Source organism: Periophthalmus magnuspinnatus, chromosome 14, assembly GCF_009829125.3.
Source record: "Periophthalmus magnuspinnatus isolate fPerMag1 chromosome 14, fPerMag1.2.pri, whole genome shotgun sequence".
NCBI lineage: Eukaryota > Metazoa > Chordata > Actinopteri > Gobiiformes > Gobiidae > Periophthalmus > Periophthalmus magnuspinnatus.
In genome coordinates, this window is record NC_047139.1 from 1,984,968 (window position 1) to 2,007,038 (window position 22,071).

General features: G+C 43.2%; 1 protein-coding gene across 4 annotated transcripts in view; it reads right to left on the reverse strand.

Moving 5' to 3' along the window:
* Nucleotides 1-1,175: 1,175 nt before the first annotated feature.
* Nucleotides 1,176-22,071, reverse strand: part of LOC117381185 (rap guanine nucleotide exchange factor 6-like) — a 131,755-nt gene continuing 110,859 nt past the window's right edge. For all 4 annotated transcript variants that reach the window (XM_033978084.2, XM_033978085.2, XM_055226589.1 and 1 more), the window contains 12 exons: nucleotides 21,694-21,861; nucleotides 21,342-21,557; nucleotides 20,181-20,392; nucleotides 18,610-18,733; nucleotides 12,420-12,640; nucleotides 10,519-10,707; nucleotides 9,377-9,490; nucleotides 8,560-8,673; nucleotides 6,011-6,254; nucleotides 4,484-5,025; nucleotides 2,069-2,338; nucleotides 1,176-1,557 (listed from right to left, as the gene is read on the reverse strand). In XM_033978084.2, coding sequence (XP_033833975.2) covers nucleotides 1,535-1,557; nucleotides 2,069-2,338; nucleotides 4,484-5,025; nucleotides 6,011-6,254; nucleotides 8,560-8,673; nucleotides 9,377-9,490; nucleotides 10,519-10,707; nucleotides 12,420-12,640; nucleotides 18,610-18,733; nucleotides 20,181-20,392; nucleotides 21,342-21,557; nucleotides 21,694-21,861 — 2,437 coding nt within the window. In that variant the 3' untranslated portion in view covers nucleotides 1,176-1,534. The remainder of the gene's footprint in view (nucleotides 1,558-2,068; nucleotides 2,339-4,483; nucleotides 5,026-6,010; nucleotides 6,255-8,559; nucleotides 8,674-9,376; nucleotides 9,491-10,518; nucleotides 10,708-12,419; nucleotides 12,641-18,609; nucleotides 18,734-20,180; nucleotides 20,393-21,341; nucleotides 21,558-21,693; nucleotides 21,862-22,071) is intronic.

Genomic DNA, 22,071 nt, shown 5'->3' on the forward strand with positions numbered 1-22,071 from the left:
GAGAGAGACGGGGCGGAGTTTAAAGAGGAGGAGAGAGACGGGGCGGAGTTTAAAGAGGAGGAGAGAGACGGGGGCGGAGTTTAAAGAGGAGGAGAGAGACGGGGCGGAGTTTAAAGAGGAGGAGAGAGACGGGGGCGGAGTTTAAAGAGGAGGAGAGAGACGGGGGCGGGGCTGGATTTTAAAGCTCGATAAAAGAACAAGAAAAAGTACAATAAGTGCTAACACAAACAACACGACTCTACGAAAATCACAGATGCTAATGCTAACGCTAGCACTCTTTAGAGATCCCAGATGCTAATGCTAACGCTAGCACCAACCACGACAACTGGAGTTTACACTGAAAATATTTTGATGTTAGAAAAAAGGACTGAACGATTTTGGGGAAAAAAAAAAAAAAAGTCTTAGATTTTTCTGACAAACTTTGAGATTAGATTTGAATTTTATGTTTTAATAAAAGGATTTTGTTCAAACTTCACATTTTAAACCAGGAGAAGTGACGAAAGACTGAAACTGAAGTGACAAAAACAAGAAGCTCATTTCAGAACATGTTTGTCGAGGTAAACCACAGGGTCAGACGTTTAAACGCACAAAAACACTGAGGCGCTTCAAAAACCGCAGCCTTTTTGATTTGCTGACTGCGCTGATTCAAATAGTGATTTTGATTTGAGTGTGATTCATCTCGCAGCTCTATTTAAACTTAAACTCATATTTACGGTGTTGTCAGTTCAGTTTAATTATTATTTGAATCGTTTTCATGGTCACATTTGGCCAGGAAACATCACAACTTTTGGTCTTTGGTGAAACATTAAAATCCTGTCACTTTTTCAATCAGGTTCTGTTCCATCTGTCCATGGCTTTCACGATGATGACATTTTAACACTGTTGCCATAGCAATTAGTCATTTAAAACAAAATAGTTTAGACTTTTGAACGTAAAACCTCAAAATCTCACCTTTGCACTAAATAAGACTAAATATTGTAATGAGTCTCTACTGTGTTTGCTCCAGTTGTCATAATTCTGCTTTTTAGGCCTGAAATTTGAGAGCCACATTTGTGCGTGGGTTTTTAAGTCGGATGCCCTTCCATCACGACCGTAAAACCCTTTAAAATCTCACATTATTTACATTCAACTTGTTTTGGAATCGACTGCAAAAGACAGAACAGATCTCATAATACTTTTTAAAAACTAGCTCTAGCTTCGTGTCCCTTTTGCTCGTAGCTAATCTCACTTTGCAAAAAAACACTGTACAAAACGCAAACTGTACATGTGAAACCGATCCAAAATGGCCGCCCGTGGAGGTCTGTGGAGCTTCTCAAAACGTCCAAACTGCTTCCTTCGTTTCTTTGTTCATATTTTTCAGTTTGATTCAAAGAGTTTTTTTAAAAAGTCTTTTTCTCTCGTTCATTAAAGAGATGATATTTGTCTCCGTGGGGGGGGGGGGGGGGGTGGTGCATTATGGTCCGTGGGAGGATGCTGCGACGTGATTGGACGATGGGCTCGGGGTCAGTCTGAGGTCATCATTGTGAGTCTGTCTCTAGACTGCAGACACCTGTTCATCTGGAGGAGGAAACAAACAGGTTTTTATTTAGATGGATAAAGCTAACATGCTAACACCATAAAGCCGCTGTGTTCCAAACAGGAAGTAATTGTGGGCACACCTCTGGCTCCAATTCACTTTCTATTGAAATACTGTGTCCTCTCTCTCTGTCTCTCTCTGACTCATTCTGGTCTTAAATGTTCGTATTAACCCTCTACATGATCCTGGGGTTTTTATTTCACTTTTGTGTCTGTAAATCAAGGTCTGAACATTAATAACAGACAAATCAGGTCCTTCTTTCCCCGAGGTCACTCCCTCTAGCGTTAGCAACAGGTTTGATTGACAGCGTTGCTAAGTGGCCGCTCTTTGCTAAACCAGTGGGAAGGGGCGTTACCTTCAACAGCCTCGCTCCTGATTGGCTGTTTGGTTGCTATGATACTCGCGTTCGGAATTATAAATATGGAACTCGACTCCACCCGTCCTTCACGTTAAGTGTCTTTTTCTGTATATTTAATGGAAATAAACACATACCGTCCTCACTGTCCAGTCCACGCGGGGGGACACAGATGGAGGCCGGCCTGCTGTGCCCTGGTGTCGTCAGGAGGGGGCGCTGCAGTAGTTTACTCCTCTGCAGGGCGACGGTGTACTCGGGGGGTTTGAGGAGGGGGTTCCGGGGTAAAGCGGCCGCCACCGTCCCGTCGGACAGGGCCAGGTCCCCCAGAGCCAGCCCCTGGTATCCTGGAGGGGTGGGAGGGGCAGCTCTGAATCTCTCATCTTTGGAAGGAGACGTGATACAGTACACTGGATGGAAGAACAAAAGAAAAACAAGATGGAGGACGAGGAGGAGTGGAGTGGGTGACAGAGGAAGGGAGAGAGGACAAGAGGACAGAGGAAAGAGGGGACGAGAGGAGAGAGAAGAGGAGAGGAGGGAGAGGAAAGCAAGGAGAAGAGACAAGAAGCAAGGAGGGAGGAGGAGCAGAGAGAGGAGAGGGGGAAGAAGGGACGAGAGGAGACAGGAAGAGGGAGAGGAGGGAGAGGAAAGCAAGAAGGTGAAAAAAGGAGAAAGGAGGGAGGAGGAGGGGAAAGTGAGAGAAGGGGGAAGAAGGGATGAGAGGAGGGAGGAGGGTTCAGGAGGAGAGAGAAGGGGAGGCACGAGAGAGGAAAAGGGAGAAAGAGAGGGGAGAAGAAGAGAGAGGAAAGGGAGAGAAGGAGAAGAGTAGAGGAGAGGAGGAGGAGAAGAAGGAGAAACAGGAAAGAGTAGGAGGACAGAGGAGGAGGAGAGGTAGAGAAAACGCAGAGGGGAGACACAAATAATGGATAAATTAAATTAAGATGAAGTTTTACTGACAGACTCTAAACATGCAGTGAAAACACAAAAAGATAAAACCAATGAGTTTAGTCCTGGTTTAGTTCTGGTCTAGTTTTGTTTAGTCCTGATGTAGACCTGGTTTAGACCTGGTTTAGACCTGGTTTAGTCCTAATTAAACCCGGGTCTAGTCCTAGTCCACAGTTTGTTTGAGATTCAGAATAAAACATAGATTATGAAATTTTAAACTAATTTCAAGGTAGAATTTTGGTTCATTTTTAAACCTCAGAGGTTTTTCATTTGAACTCGAACCTTGAACTGTAAACGTGTAAACTATTAAACGTGTAAACTATTAAACGTGTAAACTATTAAATGTGTAAACTATTAAACGTGTAAACTATTAAATGTGTAAACTATTAAATGTGTAAACTATTAAACGTGTAAACTATTAAACGTGTAAACTATTAAATGTGTAAACTATTAAACGTGTAAACTATTAAATGTGTAAACTATTAAACGTGTAAACTATTAAATGTGTAAACTATTAAACGTGTAAACTATTAAATGTGTAAACTATTAAACGTGTAAACTATTAAATGTGTAAACTATTAAACCTTTAAAGTAATGAACACAAACTTTTAAACACGTAAACTATTAAAGGTGTAAACGTAAACTGAATGTGTACTTTATTACACTGTTAAAAGTGTAAACTAATAAGTAAATATTAAACCTGTAAACTATTACACATATAAAGTATTAAACATGTAAACTATGAAATGTGTAAACTATGAAATGTAATATTAAACGTATAAGCTATTAAATGTAAACTATTAAGCATGTAAACTACTAAATGTGTAAAATATTAAACGTGTAAACTATTAAATATGTAAACTATGAAACGTATAAACTATGAAACGTGTAAACTATTAAATATGTACAGTATTAAACATGTAAATTATTTAATGTGTAAAATATTAAATGCAATATTAAACATATGAACTATTAAATGTGTAAACTATTAAATGTAAACTACTAAACCTATAAACTACTAAACATGTAAACGTAAACTGAAGGTGTAAAGTATTACACTGTTAAAAGTGTAAACTAATAAGTAAATATTAAACCTGTAAACTATTATAAACTATTGAACATGTAAACTATTAAATGTGTAAATATTAAACATGTAAACTATTAAGCGATGCCTTTTGAAAATGCAAACGACATGGAATAAATGTCTTCAATGCTAAACAGAACAAAAGTCTCATGAAATCTGAGCAGAAACAGAATAAAACATGTAAACTATGAACATGAAAGTTGAAATATGTGTCAAGAAATGTGAATCTCCATCCACACGTTTCCATAAAACTCAAACATCTGACTCAGAAATGTCCTCCACTGATATGTCAATTTTCTGTTGTTGTGTTCTTAGGCAAGACACTTCACACACTTTGCCTAGTATGACTGTGGTGTGCGTTGGTGGTCACAAAGTTTAAGGCATTATTATTATTATCATTATTATTATTATTAGTACAAATACTTCCACAAATTAAGGAGTGAAGATCAGAGGAGAACATTTCAATCTGAAAAACAAATATATTCCCAGCTCTTCTAAAACAATAGACACGACTGTGGTCCCTCACCGATCAGGCCTTTGTCTGTGCTGGAGGTGACCGTTTTGTAGGCGGGGTCTGTGCTCTGTCCTGCCTCCTCATTGGTCGGGGACGCGGGGTGTTCTGAAGTATTCCGCCTTTTCACCGTGCCGTAATTCCCTTCGTAAGTGTCTGATAACGAGCTGGACGACGCCCAGCTCTGCCGCGACAGGTGCAAGTTTGAGTCCCGGGATTCCTGCTGACTGTTACCCGCCCAAACATAGCTGCCGTGCCCGCCGGGGTTGGACTCCGCTATGGGCGCGGCCAGGGGAGTCTGCCTGTACCCGGGGACGTGTGCGTGGGGTAGGGAGAGAGTCAGGGGGTGCCCGTGGGTGCCGTGGTCCCAGGGGCGGCAGGAGGAGGCCGGCAGGCTTTGAAAGGAATCATGGGAGTTGGAGGAGCAGGAAGTCCAGCTGCCCCGCCCGCTGTCGGCCGCACAGTCCGCAGCCTGAGACGAGGGGTCGGAGGTCAGGTCTTCTGAGGAGAGAGAGGGGGCGACACGAGAGAGGCAGCCGCGAGCCAGAAGAGAGGAGCTGAGGAGAAAAGACAGAAACAAGAGCAACTTTTACATAGAGAGCAACAGTGAGGAGTTTTAAACTCATACCATAAACCAACATGCTAAAGGTTTACAAATGTACATAAAAAAATAATCTACGGCCGACATAATACCCATAGAATGTCTAAATAATGTCTATATAATGCCTATATAACACCTGTATAATGTCAACATAATATCTACATAATGTCTATATATTATTATAATATTCTCTACAGTCTCTGCTTCTTCACCTGTGACATGTTTAGGAATAAAAAACATTAAAAATATCTGTATCAGTGAGACCACAGCTGTCTAATTTATGTGCGGACTTTTACTGGGCTCCACTCAATAAAACCATGGCCTTTTTACAAGCCACATCTGTTTTATGGCGAGGCAGTTTATTCTCCGAGGAGCAAAGGATCTTTAACGATCCGTGTTTATGAGGCGGAGTCATCCTGATCAGGAAAAGCGTCCTAAAGAGGAGCGTCCTAAAGGGGAGCGTCCTAAAGAGGAGCGTCCTACAGAGGAGAGTCCTAAGGAGGAGCGTCCTAAAGGGGAGCGTCCTAAAGGGGAGCGTCCTAAAGAGGAGTGTCCTACAGAGGAGCGTCCTAAAGAACAGAGTCCTAAAGAGGAGAGTCCTAAAGAGGAGCGTCCTAAAGAGAAGAGTCCTAAAGAGGAGTGTCCTTAAAATTAGAGTGCTAAAGAGGAGCGTCCTAAAGAGGAGCGTCCTAAAGAGGAGCGTCCTAAAGAGGAGCGTCCTAAAGAGAAGAGTCCTAAAGAGGAGTGTCCTTAAAATTAGAGTGCTAAAGAGGAGCGTCCTAAAGAGGAGCGTCCTAAAGAGGAGCGTCCTAAAGAGGAGCGTCCTAAAGAGGAGCGTCCTAAAGAGGAGGGTCCTAAAGAATCAACTGTGATTAATCGTGCATCGCTCCTCCAGAAAAGCCCCGCAGTGCACCTTTAAGCATGAAGAGTCCTGTCCTCACCTTGTGCTGGGCTGGCTGTAGTCCAGACTGGAGTGTGCGTATATTGCGGGTGTGCTCTCTGGTACTGCAGTACACACAGTATTTGCAGTAGTAGTAGTAGTAGTAGTATTCGTACAGGTCCTCGTACTACTCGCCCTGTCGTCTGAGGCGGTGGGATTCGAGTCGACAGAACAGATACTCGAAATCTCGCTGTGGCTGGAGTCGGATAGATTCTCAGCTCTCCCGGGCGGCAGCAGCGCGTAACCTGGAGACGAGAGGCAGAATGTGTGTCAGATGCCCTCCCATCCTCCTGTATCCCTGTGTCAGATGCCCTCCCATCCTCCTGTTGTATTTTTTTAACTAATGATGATTATATAAATATGGTTTGTAATGTTCAAATGAAAAATGTATTGGAGGAAACTGCTACAAATCTAAATCCGTCTTCTTATAAATACTTACCGCTGTGTTAAACTGTAGAAAACCAACAATAATTTCTTTGTAAACGTTCAAATTCTCCAAAAAAACATTTAAGTTGTACATATTTGGGGAATAAAAATCTGAAAAATGAACAGAGCTAAGGTTTCCCTGCTTCTTTTTGTGACGTATTAAACACAAAAACATTTAGAGAAGGGATTTGGATTGGATCTGAGACAACGATGTCACGCTGAAAATTCACTATTCAGAATTAATCATCATTTTGGCTCATTTTTGGAGTTAAACTTTAATAAATCCTTCTGTATAACTCCACTGAAGTTTCAAACCCAAACATCTTGCAGTACCAACATGTACCACTAGTCTACGTCTGTCTGAAAGTAATAGATACCAAAAATACAATTGGACAAGATTTTCTTCCTGCAAAAATACAACATTGAAACAAGCCAGTCTAAAGTGCACTACTGCCATCTAGTGTTCGATCAATGCACTTTCTAACAACAACCAAAATGGAAAAAACATTAAACCTTCAGAATATTTTGCGTCGTAAACAAATTATTTCATCTAAAAAGTGAGACATCGACACCGTTTCAACTTCAGTTTCACATTTAGGGACAAGTGTCTGATAATTAAAAGTCCACTGAAATGTTCATAACAGTTGAACTGTGTGAATCTGCATGAGGCTGAAACTGGGACCTGATCCTGACGAGCAAAAGGAACAAGATGGAATTTAATCTGTGTAATTTAGATTATGATTAGATTAAGTTATACTTGATCTAAACCAGGACTAAACCAGGACTAGACCGGGACTAGACCGGGACTAGACCGGGACTAAACCGGGACGAGACCGGGACGAGACCCGGACGAGACCGGGACGAGACCCGGACTAGACCGGGACTGGACCGGGACTGGACCGGGACTGGACCGGGACTGGACCGGGACTGGACCGGGACTGGACCGGGACTAGACCGGGACTAGAGCGGGACTAGACCGGGACTAGACCGGGACTAGAGCGGGACGCGACCGGGACTAGAGCGGGACGCGACCGGGACGAGACCGGGACGAGACCGGGACGAGACCGGGACGAGAGCGGGATGAGAGCGGGACTAGACCGGGACTAGACCGGGACTAGACCGGGACTAGACCGGGACTAGAGCGGGACTAGACCGGGACTAGAGCGGGACGCGACCGGGACGAGACCGGGACTAGAGCGGGACTAGAGCGGGACTAGAGCGGGACTAGAGCGGGACTAGAGCGGGACTAGAGCGGGACTAGAGCGGGACTAGACCGGGACTAGACCGGGACTAGACCGGGACTAAACTTGATTTAAATCAAGTTTAGACCTGGTTTAGACCTGGTTTAGACCTGGTTTTAGACCTGGTTTTAGACCTGGTTTTAGACCCGGTTTAGACCCGGTTTAGTCCTGGTTTAGTCCCGGTTTAGACCCGGTTTAGTCCCGGTTTAGACCTGGTTTTAGACCCGGTTTAGTAACGGTTTAGACCTGGTTTTAGACCTGGTTTTAGACCTGGTTTTAGACCTGGTTTTAGACCTGGTTTTAGACCTGGTTTTAGACCTGGTTTTAGACCTGGTTTTAGACCTGGTTTTAGACCTGGTTTTAGACCTGGTTTTAGACCCAGTTAAGTCCCTGTGTGTCCCTGTATCTCAGACTGTCTTTCTCCTCGTGCTCTTGTCCACGCAGAGCCAGGTGAAGGGGTTGGGGCTGAGCGACCGTCTGGGTTTGAGCTCTGTTTCTGGGCTGCTCTCTCCCTCTGCCCCCCTCTGCTCTGGAGCTGCTTTGGGGACCTGCAGCCTCTCCCTTGACTCACTCCTCTCCCTCAGCGTCTTAAAAGGAGACAGAATGTGTTTTCTCATGGTGGTCTTTGGAGGTTTGGGGCTTATTGGGAAAACCGGACCCTCTTCTGTGCATTGGTCAGTCGGACTTAGCGGCCTAGCTGTTGGCATTAGCCCTGCAGTTTCATGGTGGACTTTGCGCCTCCACCTCCCTCGTCTCTGCTCTCCTCCCTGAGTGGCCTGTTTGCTTCGTGGGCTTGGTTCCTCTTGCTCTCCCTCCCTGTCGCTGCTAGCCTCGCTGTGCTGTCTAGTCATGAGTAGGATCCTTTTGTGGAGATGGGCCCCACCTATGCCGTAGCTGCGCAGGCTAATCGTGCTAGCCTTGGTGCTAGCGTCGCTGGTCAGTGACGATGACGAGCCGGACAGATTCATTTGGCTGCAGTTCTTCTGTGGTCCACCGACTGCAAAGACAAAACAAGAAACTCAACTGGACGAGACTCAACCAACTGGACTATGAGTTTATGTCCTGGTTCAGTCCCGGTTTAGTCCTGGTTCAGTCCCGGTTTAGTCCTGGTTCAGTCCCGGTTTAGTCCTGGTTCAGTCCCGGTTCAGTCCCGCTTTAGTCCCGGTTTAGTCCTAGTTCAGTCCCGGTTTAGTCCTGGTTCAGTCCCGGTTTAGTCCTGGTTCAGTCCCGGTTCAGTCCCGCTTTAGTCCCGGTTTAGTCCTGGTTCAGTCCCGGTTCAGTCCCGCTTTAGTCCCGGTTTAGTCCTAGTTCAGTCCCGGTTTAGTCCCGGTTTAGTCCTGGTTCAGTCCCGTTTTAGTCCCGGTTTAGTCCTGGTTCAGTCCCAGTTCAGTTCCGTTTTAGCCCCAGTTCAGTCCCGTTTTAGTCCTGGTTTAGTCCCGGTTCAGTCCCGCTTTAGTCCCGGTTTAGTCCTAGTTCAGTCCCGGTTTAGTCCTGGTTCAGTCCCGTTTTAGTCCCGGTTTAGTCCTGGTTCAGTCCCGGTTCAGTCCCGTTTTAGTCCCACTTTAGTCCCAGTTCAGTCCTTGTTTAGTCTTAGTTCAGTCCCGCTTTAGTCCCAGTTCAGTCCCGCTTCAGTCCCACTGTAGTCCCACTGTAGTCCCACTGTAGTCCCACTGTAATCCCGGTCCAGTCCCGGTCCGTACCCTTTCTGGGGGAGCCTTGTGGGGACACAGTTGGGCTGGAGGTCACATTCAGACTGCTCCACTCCTCAGTGCTGGGGCCTGGAGCTTTCTTGACGACCTGTGGAGAGCCCGAGTCTGCGGAAAAACCAACAGCTGATCAAAACACGATCATCAATATAAACTGCACTTACAACAGGAGCTCACCACCGCCACCGTGTGGGGGGAGTGAGTACTGCAATCACAGTTCCCACGCTTTGCCTTGCCTCAAATCATCATTTTCTAATACAACTAGATTACAAGATGAGGGGGTTTTGGGTCATTTCCTGCATTTTGGGTTTTAAAGTTTGATTTTCCAGGACATTTGGACTTTTTTCTTATTTTCCATGTCTGAAACAGGTCAATTACTTTCCAGGTTTTCCAGGACGCGTGAGAACCCAGGTAATGTAAAGCTTTTTGAGTGTCCATGGCAATAAAATCCAAAGCACTGATGTGATTTTAAACCTGTCACGATGATCCATCAGTAAATGGAAACTGCACCACTTTATTTTGAAGGTCAGTCTTGTTTTTGCATTTTCTTTGTAAAAGTTTGGAGATTTTTAGGTGGTTTTGTTGTAATAAAATAAGATTTGAGCTGTAGAGGGTTGCATATTAAACGTCTCTGGCTAATTGTCAGTTCATTGAGCTGTTTATGTGTTGCAGCTCAGGCCTTTTTATGATTTAAAAATGGTTTACTAGGATCATCTCACATTATTCTTATTGTGTCAGTGGTTTAAAGTAGTTCTTGTTTATCTCAGTATTTATCTGTAAGTATATATTCCACAAATGAGATAATGAGGAGTTTTGGTGTGTAAAAACAGGAGCCTCTGAAGCCCTGAGGTCCACGGTGTGTCCTGTGTGGGGAGCCGTACTTGTGCCTATGTCCCTGTGCTCTGTGGTTTGTCCTGTGTGGGGAGCCGTACTTGTGCCTATGTCCCTGTGCTCTGTGGTTTGTCCTGTGTGGGGAGCCGTACTTGTGTCTATGTCCCTGTGCTCTGTGGTGTGTCCTGTGTGGGGAGCCGTACTTGTGTCTATGTCCCTGTGCTCTGTGGTTTGTCCTGTGTGGGGAGCCGTACTTGTGTCTATGTCCCTGTGCTCTGTGGTTTGTCCTGTGTGGGGAGCCGTACTTGTGCCTATGTCCTTGGCCGTGCTCTTTTTGCGCAGTGGGTTGAGTGGGTTCAGTGGGTTGAGTGGCACTTGGACTTGTAGAACTTGTGAGACTCTGTTCTGGGTTTTGGCCGAAGGCAGAGCCGAGCGCAGAGACACTGGAGACACGTCCGACTTGGTGGAGCGTCGCTCGCTCAAGTTTTTCGACACTGAAGGAAAAAATAAGATTAACAGGAATTAATGATGAAGATAGAGCTACTACTACTATAACTACTACTACTATAACTACTACTACAAGTACTACTACAACTATCTACTACTACTACTATAACTACTACTACTACTATAACTACTACTACAAGTACTACTACTACTATCTACTACTACTACTATAACTACTACTACAAGTACTACTACTACTACAACTATCTACTACTACTACTATAACTACTACTACTACTACTACTACTACAACTATCTACTACTACTACTATAACTACTACTACTACTACTACTACTACAACTATCTACTACTACTACTATAACTACTACTACTATAACTACTACTACAAGTACTACTACTACTACAACTATCTACTACTACTACTATAACTACTACTACAAGTACTACTACTACTATCTACTACTACTACTACTACTACAACTATCTACTACTACTACTACTACTACAACTATCTACTACTACTACTATAACTACTACTACTATAACTACTACTACAAGTACTACTACTACTACAACTATCTACTACTACTACTATAACTACTACTACTATAACTACTACTACAAGTACTACTACTACTACAACTATCTACTACTACTACTATAACTACTACTACTACTATAACTACTACTACTATAACTACTACTACAAGTACTACTACTACTACAACTATCTACTACTACTACAAGTACTACTACTACAAGTACTACTACTACTATCTACTACTACAACTATCTACTACTACTACTACAACTATCTACTACTACTACTATAACTACTACTACAAGTACTACTACTACTACAACTATCTACTACTACTACTACTATAACTACTACAACTATCTACTACTACTACTATAACTACTACTACTACAACTATCTACTACTACTACTATAACTACTACTACAAGTACTACTACTACTACAACTATCTACTACTACTACTATAACTACTACTACTACTACTACTACAACTATCTACTACTACTACTATAACTACTACAACTATCTACTACTACTACTACTATAACTACTACTACTACAACTATCTACTACTACTACTATAACTACTACAACTATCTACTACTACTACTACTATAACTACTACTACTACAACTATCTACTACTACTACTATAACTACTACTACAAGTACTACTACTACTACAACTATCTACTACTACTACTACTATAACTACTACTACAAGTACTACTACTACTACAACTATCTACTACTACTACTATAACTACTACTACTACTACTACTACAACAACTATCTACTACTACTACTATAACTACTACTACAAGTGCTACTACTAGTACAACTATCTACTACTACCACCACCACCATTACTGCTGTTATTACTACCCCTACTCTGCCTCCTCTCACTCCTGTGCTGTAGGGGGCGCTCTCACTCCTGTGCTGTAGGGGGCGCTCTCACTCCTGTGCTCTAGGGGGCGCTCTCACTCCTGTGCTCTAGGGGGCGCTCTCACTCCTGTGCTCTAGGGGGCGCTCTCACTCCTGTGCTCTAGGGGGCGCTCTCACTCCTGTGCTCTAGGGGGCGCTCTCACTCCTGTGCTCTAGGGGGCGCTCTCACTCCTGTGCTCTAGGGGGCGCTCTCACTCCTGTGCTCTAGGGGGCGCTCACACTCCTGTGCTCTAGGGGGCGCTCTCACTCACGTGTGCTGTACGAGGGCTCACACTGCAGAGACATGATTTGGTGCGTCTCTTCGTCCGTCTCCACGTTCAGGTTGGACAGATACTGTTTGACTTTTCGAGCCATCTGAGCGTCTTCGTAGAGTTTCTTAGCGTTGAGCAGTGAACTCCTCCGGACTCGCTTCTTATGTCCTCCTCCCTGGACGTCCAGCATGTTGGAGTTTGTGCTGCCCTGGCTCAAAGACCTGCAAAATAAAGAGGAAATGAGCTCAGAGCTTAACATGAACGAGGGTTAGGGTCTGTGTCGTCCATGGTCCATAGCAAAAGAAAAATTACAAACGGTCCCATTTTTATACCGTTTTTTTCCACCTTCAAGGCTCAAAGTTCTTTACATCGAGGAACCACTCCCCCATTTACACTGCCACACTGTGGGCCAGTGGATCTGCCTGTTCTACCAATGATGTTTATGTCGAGAGCGGGATTCGAACCGCCTTCAGATCAGAGAACAAACGCTCTACCAACTGAGCCACTGTCGTCTATCAGTTTTGTCATGAGAAAAATGGACAGAATTACATTTTTCTTTTGCTATGAACGAGGAACAGGACAATGGAGGATATTTGTACACTGCAAAAACATTTACATGAGTTAAAATGACTTTGATTTATGAGCCTGTGTATAAATATAAATATAATCTCACCCTGGTCCTATTGTTTTTTTGTTTCGCTTTGGGTCTGAGGATGAAGTTACAGATGGAGGTTGGTGACGTCTGAGGGCCTCATTCTTATTCAAGGAAGGATTCTCTTTCCTAACAAAAATATCTTCTTTAACTCTCCTCTCAAACCGTTTCTTTTCTGTGGCTCAGATCTGAACCTCACTCTGTTCAAAGGAGGTCAGTGTCTTTGAGATGGAGATGAACAGCAGACTGTGGTCCTGAGCTGCTCTTGTGACAGTGTCGGTTCATTCTCCTGTGAAGTGTCTGTTTAGTTTCTCCAGTTTAACGCTCACTTCACTCTTCAATGAATGGAGGAGACACTTTACTTTGTTTGTGTCTCGGGGTTTTGTCCTTTGGATGAACCAGTTTTTGTCTTAAAGTGTTTGTCGGTTTGAAAAAGACGGGAATCTCAAACTGTCTGAAGATTCTCTTAAGTTTTCCCCAACACTACGGAGCCCCGCATAGGACATTTGCGAAAATAATATTAACGCGTGGCCACGAGATAAGATAATATCGTGTGGGAACGTGATATTGAGGGAACGAGTTAATTAAGACATGCGCAGATATCTTCATGAAATGTCTTTTGCTTAAAATATAACCGTCCAAAGCGCCGCTAATATGTCATTGTAGCTCATCCCCAGCATTTTTATTTTTTAAGTTAAATATCTCGTGCACTCGTGAAAATATATGTATAGACATTATTGTTACATTTTTTTTGACAAGAAGGTGCAGCAGGCGACCTCTAGGTGTCGCACATGAGCTAGAAATACAGGTAGAAAAGGAAGCGTGGTTAAAAGAAGGGAAGAGAGGCTTGTATGCGATCGGAACAATAATAATTATCTCCTTCCCTCAAGAAAATATCTCGTTCCCTCGTGATAATATCGTGTGGGAACGTGACATTATCTCTTAGCCACACATTAATATTATATTTCGCCAATGTTCTATGCGGGGCTCCGTACCACACACCCGCAGTGTAAGGAATAGTTACTCCTCTCCTTCTACGTTCAGATTCCGTTGTTGTCCCGTTTTTTTAATCTCTCTTAGATCTACTGAAGGCCCATTTTGGATCTCCACGAGCAGAGAGGGCTTTGTCCACGTGCTGTTCCTCCTTCACTCCTCTGTGTTTGTGGGTTTGTTGTGCTGCAGTGGACGGTGTGTGTGGGCTCTACCTGGAGTCTCTGGTCCTCTCCTGGATTTTGCAGTAACTAACTCATGATTTTCAAGGACAAAGATGCAACTTCCAGGACATTTGGCCCAGTTTTCTAATTTCCCATGTATTTTCCACATCTGGAAAACAGGCCAATTATTTTTGCAGTTTATCCAGAATGTCCAGGACGTGTGGGGACCCGGTTTCCTCCACCTCCGTCTGACAATAACGTCTTTACTTTCACTTTCTCTCCCTCCTGAAACTGTACGATTTAATTAAACTGAACACTGAACATAAACTGGATAAAACATTGACACCAGTAAAAAACAAAACAAAAAACAAACTTGAATTATTTAAAAGAAGGTCATTTTCAGGTGAGTTTTTTTCATTTCAATTCAAGTCATTTTAACTCATGCAGATGTTCAAAGTGCAGTGTGATCATTTTCTTTTCCTGTAAATCCAAAATTCAACAAAACGGTTCAACTTTTAAAACAAAAACAACAAAAAAACATGCACCAGGAGAGAGGTAAATCTGAGCCGTGCAACAAAACAAAACACTGAGATGGAGGAAGGATTCAGATGCACAAGGTCCATATGGGGAAAGTTATGAAGCAAATAAACAAACACAAAATATGTTTAAATCTACTGGAGTTTTATGACCAGGGTTTAGTTTCATGGAGAGAAGTGGGCGGTTCAAATCGGATCAGACGCACTCTTAGAACAAAGGCACGAACAGAAAACAAACACAAATGATATAAATTAACTCAAGTCCATCTGTTGTGGGCGGTTTTATCTTAACAAGGAGCTGTATGTAAGATTTTCATTTTCAATTTGATAAACTTGAGCTATCGATGTCCCCGGAAACGCCGTAATCGTGTTCAAATGTTTCACTGATGACAATTGAAACACTGATTTATTCTTTATTCCAAAAAACACTGGCCACGACGACACATTTGTTTGGCTCGAGACCATTATCCAATCAGAAATCAGAACGAGCCTCACATGACTCTCTCGTTTGTGTTGCCAGATGCAAAGTTGAAATCCAGTTGGTTTAAACCTAAAATGCCTCAAGGGTCAAGGGTCTGGACTCAGGGTCAAGGCTCTGGACACAGGGTCAAATCTCTGGACTCAGGGTCAAGGGTCTGGACACAGGGTCAAGGGTCTGGACTCAGGGTCAAGGGTCTGGACTCAGGGTCAAAGCTCAGGACACAGGGTCAAGGCTCTGGACTCAGGGTCAAGACACAGGTCAAGAGTCTGGACACAGGGTCAAGGCTCTGGACACAGGGTCAAAGCTCTGGACTCAGGGTCAAGAGTCTGGACTCAGGGTCAAGAGTCTGGACTCAGGGTCAAGAGTCTGGACTCAGGGTCAAGAGTCTGGACACAGGGTCAAATCTCTGGACTCAGGGTCAAGGCTCTGGACACAGGGTCAAGACACAGGTCAAGAGTCTGGACACAGGGTCAGGGCTCTGGACACAGGGTCAGGGCTCTGGACACAGGGTCAAATCTCTGGACACAGGGTCAAATGTCTGGACTCAGGGTCAAGGCTCTGGACACAGTTTTAGACAATAAATCTAACACTATCCCAGGATGTTTCACTGACACAAAGACGACTCTAAAACCCTGACCCGTCACATGAGTTTATATAAGTGAATGTTTACAGCCACAACACGACCGTAGTTTTAGCATCGATTATTAAGTGGACATCAAACGTTTGACATGAATAAAGGATAAAATGGTCTGAACGTCTAGAAAACAGCCTCTGTGCTTTGATTCAAACATGATTCACACCAGACTAAACTAAATACGGCAGCTCCTTTTGCAAACTCCGCCTCTTTAGTGTCAAAACGTCAGCGTTCAAACGACGCCCCTTAAACCGACTTAAACATCGAATTCAAATCCATTTTTGTCATTTTAAGAAAAACAGTTAAATACAGGGTTTTAGAAGCACTGATGCAAATGATGGAAGTACATAAGACAAACACAGGCAAAAACATGCGCTGATGTGGGCATGATGCAAGGTGGGGTTAAAGGCAGTGTTTTTGTAGTATCACTTTGGGCCAGAGGGGGGCGCCAGGACAAACTTACCCTAAACTTTTCCACCTCTTCTTCCTGTAAGCGAGAGGTGTGAAGATTGAAGCGTGACTCAAAAGTTCAAGGGTCAAAGGTGAAAGAAGGGAGTGGCAGTGACAGGACATAAAGATGGAACGTGACTCTAGAGTGGCGTCTGCGGCGGCCATCTTTAAACTGTAGAAGACCCGCGTTAAATAAGGACTAAAGTTTAAAGGTAACTAACTATATTACACAAAATGTTCTAACGCTGTTCCCTCATCAAAAACAGACCTGGAGTTGTGTTTTGTTTCATTCACACATGTTTGAGTTACACTTTATTATTCGTCTGTAACATCTCCAAAGCTCAAAACGCTCCGTTCCACCTTGTGATGTCATCAAGTGGTAGTTTTCAAGTGAACAGCTCGTTTTACCTTTAGTTCAGTGGAGATCGGCAATTCCAGATGTGAAATGATCCAGATGATTCTAGAAATGAAGGTGTGTGGAGTTTAAAAACACAGTGGAGCACTTCCTGTATCACCACATGATGACATCACAAGGTGGAACAGAGTGTTTTCAGCTTGAGATGCACAGTTTGTGTATTAAACATGTGTGAATGAAACAAAACACAACTGCAGGTCTGTTTGTGACGAGGAAACGACATTAAATCATAGATCTGAAAATAGGGTAATATGGGCCTTTTAATCTGGGCCATTTAATCTGGGCCCTTTAATCTGGGCCCTGGAATAAAATTGGTAATTGAAGGAAAAAACAAAACAAAACAAGATGCTGAACCAGGTGATATTTATGGACTTTTGTGGTTAGTTTTGACTTTTTTTTCAATAGCTTCAACATTTTACTGTCACTTGAACCTCATCCAAGAGAAAATACATGCACATTTTGACCCAATTTTGGTTTATTGAAAATTATATATAATCTGTGTATTGTCAGGGGGAAAAAATGAAAACAAAGGCAAGATTTTTAAAAATAAAACTCTCCCGCCCCTCGACTGCAGTCCAGTCCCAAGATCACTCTACAGTCCAAACATGGCTGCCGTACTTTACCGCCGTTATGTCGCTCTAGAGTTTACGTTCATCTCCATGGTGACAGGACTGTGTAGAGGTCACCAAACAAACGGGACATGACTGAGATGAAGCACACAGATCTCCCCATACCACCAGCAGAGGGCGCGCTTGTGCATCCAAACTGAATATGTCCAGATTTCAGAGCAGAAAATGAAATGACTGTGAATGAATGAATGTTTTATCTGCTTTTGAGTTTAAAATGTGTGAAAACGGCGTCACTCGAGAGGCGCCCGGTGAGTCGGCCGCCTGCTCGTCTCCGTGTGATGATGTCATACTCTCAGATGGGGGAAATGTTGAACCCGGTCGTTTCTTTTAGTGACTAGAAACGGCGTTACGTCACAAATCAGTATGACTTTTAACAGCCCCCATCTGTACTAACCCTAAATATTATAGAGGTTCTGCGCTGACGTCATTTTATCCAAGTAATAATATCTCAGAAAACTCGACATTCACGTGTCCATTTGACAGTTTAAGTCAGTATGATTTTGAAACAGCAGGGGGCAGTCACACACCACTGTAGTGAAGTCAGAAATGGATTTTAAATGTCTCTCTTTCCAAATAATTATAGTTATTATTATTTTAAGAATGTCAGTTTCAAATGCAGACAAAATGCACTTTACAAATAATTTTCTCTGTAGGAAAAAGATTATAAATGTTATAAAGGTAATTACCACAGACTGTATAAAGAAGTGGACTAAGTGAGTGTGACGTCACCACAGCGTTTGGCTCCAAGTGAGGCTCATCGAGGTTAGAGCAGTTATAGCGGCTAATTTAGAGCCGAGATCCATGTCAGGAATTCAGATCAGGAGTATCATAGCAACCAAAGAGCCAATCCGGAGCGAGGCTGTTGAAGCTAACGCCGCTGATTTAGCAGGAAGCCGCCGCTTACCAAAGCTGTCAATCAAACCTGTTGCTAATTCTAGTAGGAGTGACCTCGGGGAAAGAAGACGCTGATTTGTCTGTTATTCATGTTCATATCTTGATTTTTTCGGACACAATAGTGAAATAAAAACCCCAGGATCATGTTGAGGGTTAATACGAACATTTAAGATCATGACCTGTCTGACAGCAGCAGAGACAGAGAGAGGACACAGTTTTTACACAGAAATTGAGTCAGTGGAGCCGTAAGCGCGCCCACGCTCACTTCCTGTTAGGAACGCGGTGGCTAGCGCGTTAGCTTTGTCCATTTATATACACAGTCTATGGTAATTACCGAGTTCTTACCTTTGTCTGAACATGAGCGCTGGGTCCATGTTGGCGGAGGTCATCCGAACAACGTGGCGGATTTCTTTGGCGATCATTCGAAGTTTCTCAAAGTTCACCAAACCGTCTACACTCGAGTCGTTACCTGCAGTAGATAAAAAGTGGGTTTGGTGATTTGGCAAACTATGGTTTATGTCCAATGGAAAAGCAGGTGTGGAGTAAACCAAAGAACAAACAACACATTATGTTCCTCTGTTATCAAACACCTAACCCTCACCTGAACAATAATCTAACCCTCACCTGAACAATAATCTAACCCTCACCTGAACAAAGCAGCTTGTTCAAAAATTAGACTTTTTCAGGTGTGTTTTAAGGTCCTTTAACGTCCTGTTTAAAAGTGCAAACCCCACAGGCTCCAGTCTTTCCACCGTCACAAACAGCTGATTTTTATTTATTTATATTTATTATCATTTTTGTTTTTGTGTCTACGTCACATTACAGGACAGTGCATGTATAACTGTGTGAATGTCCACACTCTTCCCACAGGGGGCACTGTTTAGGGGTCATTTTAGTGGTATCTGAAGGACCAGTGAGTGAAAAAATAAGGCACTCAAAATTTCCCATAATGCACCTTGAAAAGTGGTGTCCAGGGCTGGTCACTACGGGTCAGTATAGACCACAATGCACTGGAAGAGTCATAAAAACACCAGTGGACAGAGACAGGTGTTTAACTGGACACAAATACTACTACTACAACACTAGAACTACTACTACTAATACCACTAGTACCTACTACTACTATTGTAAAGGTGCTAGCGTTAGCCGCTTTAGCTTGAGGGTTAGTCAAGTAGTCGTTTATACTGGTTTGGGTTAGTTTCTGGTTCGGGTTAGTCAGGTTAGTTTCTGGTTAAGGTCAGTCAGGTTAGTTTCTGGTTCGGGTTAGTCAGGTTAGTTTCTGGTTAGTCAGGTTAGTTTCTGGTTCGGGTTAGTCAGGTTAGTTTCCGGTTCGGGTCAGTCAGGTTAGTTTCTGGTTCGGGTTAGTCAGGTTAGTTTATGGTTCGGGTTAGTCAGGTTAGTTTCTGGTTAGGGTTAGTTAGGTCGTCGTGCATTCGGGTTAGTCAGGTTAGTTTCTGGTTAGGGTTAGTCAGGTTAGTTTCTGGTTCGGGTTAGTTGGGTTAGTTTCTGGTTCGGGTTAGTCAGGTTAGTTTATGGTTCGGGTTAGTCAGGTTAGTTTCTGGTTCGGGTTAGTCAGGTTAGTTTCTGGTTCGGGTTAGTCAGGTTAGTTTCTGGTTCGGGTCAGTCAGGTTAGTTTCTGGTTCGGGTCAGTCAGGTTAGTTTCTGGTTCGGGACAGTCAGGTTAGTTTCTGGTTCGGGTCAGTCAGGTTAGTTTCTGGTTCGGGTTAGTCGGGTTAGTTTCTGGTTCGGGTTAGTCAGGTTAGTTTCTGGTTCGGGTCAGTCAGGTTAGTTTCTGGTTCGGGTCAGTCAGGTTAGTTTCTGGTTCGGGTCAGTCAGGTTAGTTTCTGGTTCGGGTCAGTCAGGTTAGTTTCTGGTTCGGGTCAGTCAGGTTAGTTTCCGGTTCGGGTCAGTCGTACCTTCGTGCAGAAAGGTGAGGTCCTTCTTGACCACGGGGAACAGGGGGATGATTGGCGGCTGCATGCTCTGGCTGCTCAGGATGTTTCGATACTTGGCCATGTTTCGAGACGGGTCAAAAACGTCCTGCAGGTCACTGAAGAGCTTCTCGTATTTACTGGGTAACTTCTCCCACGTGCTCCTCAGGCGAGCCACCGGAGCCAGGTTCAGACCACTGCACCAACACAAACACAGTGTAGACACACGGAGGACTCACACCTTTAACCGCGACGAAGCAACGGACCACGGGGTGTGCGGTTCTATTTGGTTTTGGTCATTATATTAATACCTGTCTTGAAAAGGTGAAAACCAGTAACATTATTGGCTAGAAGTCTTATCTTAATGAAGTGGAAACAAAAAAAAAACAAATTAATCTATTGTATGACATAATGAAATAATGTCCAACTACAAAAAAAAAAAAAAAAAAAAAAAAAATTGAACTTAGAGGGAAAGTGGAAATTTTTCACTTGACATGGGATGTGTTTCTGGAGAACTATTTATTTTTTCTTTTCATTTTATTATATTTTTCTGCTGTCTTATTTATGTATTTACTTTGTATATTTATTGAATTTTTTATTATTATTATTATTATTAAATTAATTTATCGTTTTACTTATTTTATTTTACCAATTATCCTGAAAAACTTTAATAAAAAAGATCACAAAAAAAATGTGAAAAACATGGCTAGTTTGGTCTAAAGTTACTCCTCACTGACCTTATGTATTCAGAACATCCTAATTATTCACCATGATGAGTTTATAAGCTCTGTGCACACTCTGAGACCAGAGGTACAGGGCCTTTAAGCAAAACCTCGTCCTACTAAAGATATAAGGTCTAAAGCAGCTGTTGAGGTCAAAATAAGTCTGGGATGTGCTGCCTGCATCTAATTATAAAGCGTTATTCAGATAATGTACGTTAGCATGCTAGTTGTTGGTAGTTTTACCGTGAGTTGTGCTTATAAACCCATTACAGTGAATAATTTGGATTTTCTGAGGAGTAACTTTGGACCAAACTGTTTAAAATGAACTCCTTCTGTTTTTCATGTTTTTAAGATGGTAAAAAAAAATCGTGTCCAGCGCCTTTAAAGCTGCAGTCTGGTGCATTTTACCCACATCGTCACTAACCTGATGATGGCGAACATGGAGTTGAAGTTCTTGCACTCGCGGCAGTGCAGAGCGATCTTGATGAAATGTTTTATGGTTTTCATTCGTTTTAAGGCGTTCGGTTCCTTCAGGATTTCAGACGCCACCCAAAACGTCTCCTGGTTCATCACCTCCTCAAACTGCTTCAGGTTCCCACTGCCCGAAGACGAGTCCAGCTTAAACAGGTCGTCCACATATCTGAGAAGAAAACGACGAGAAAAACATAAATATATCAGGACTTCATCTGCACTTCTTCCAGCGCTGGTGGGCCCATAGAATGAACCAAGCCCACCAAGAGAAAGCGCTGAAGAGAAAACAAAAGGACAGGTCTTACTCTGTGGACTCGATGTTCCTGAACAGCTCAAAGTCCTTCATGGAGAGCTGAGCGGCCACCTCCATCGTACTGAGCTGCAGCAGCGAAATCTGGCTCTCCCTCAGCAAGTCCTGAGCGTCCTCATCCGAGCACAGCGTCTCTGTCTCCATGTTGTTCTTCAGGTAGTATCTGAAACACACGGTTGTTTCTTTATTTTTACTACTTAATACCTTTTAAATACACACAGAAGACATCAAATACATAAAAGTAACATATGTGGAATTATGTGGTAAAGAAAAACCGTGAAATGACTCTACTAAGGCAGTTGTTTCCTTATAGTTCTCACATCTCTCTCTTGAAAACGCACCATGACTGAGCATCAAGTGTCTGTGATACTGT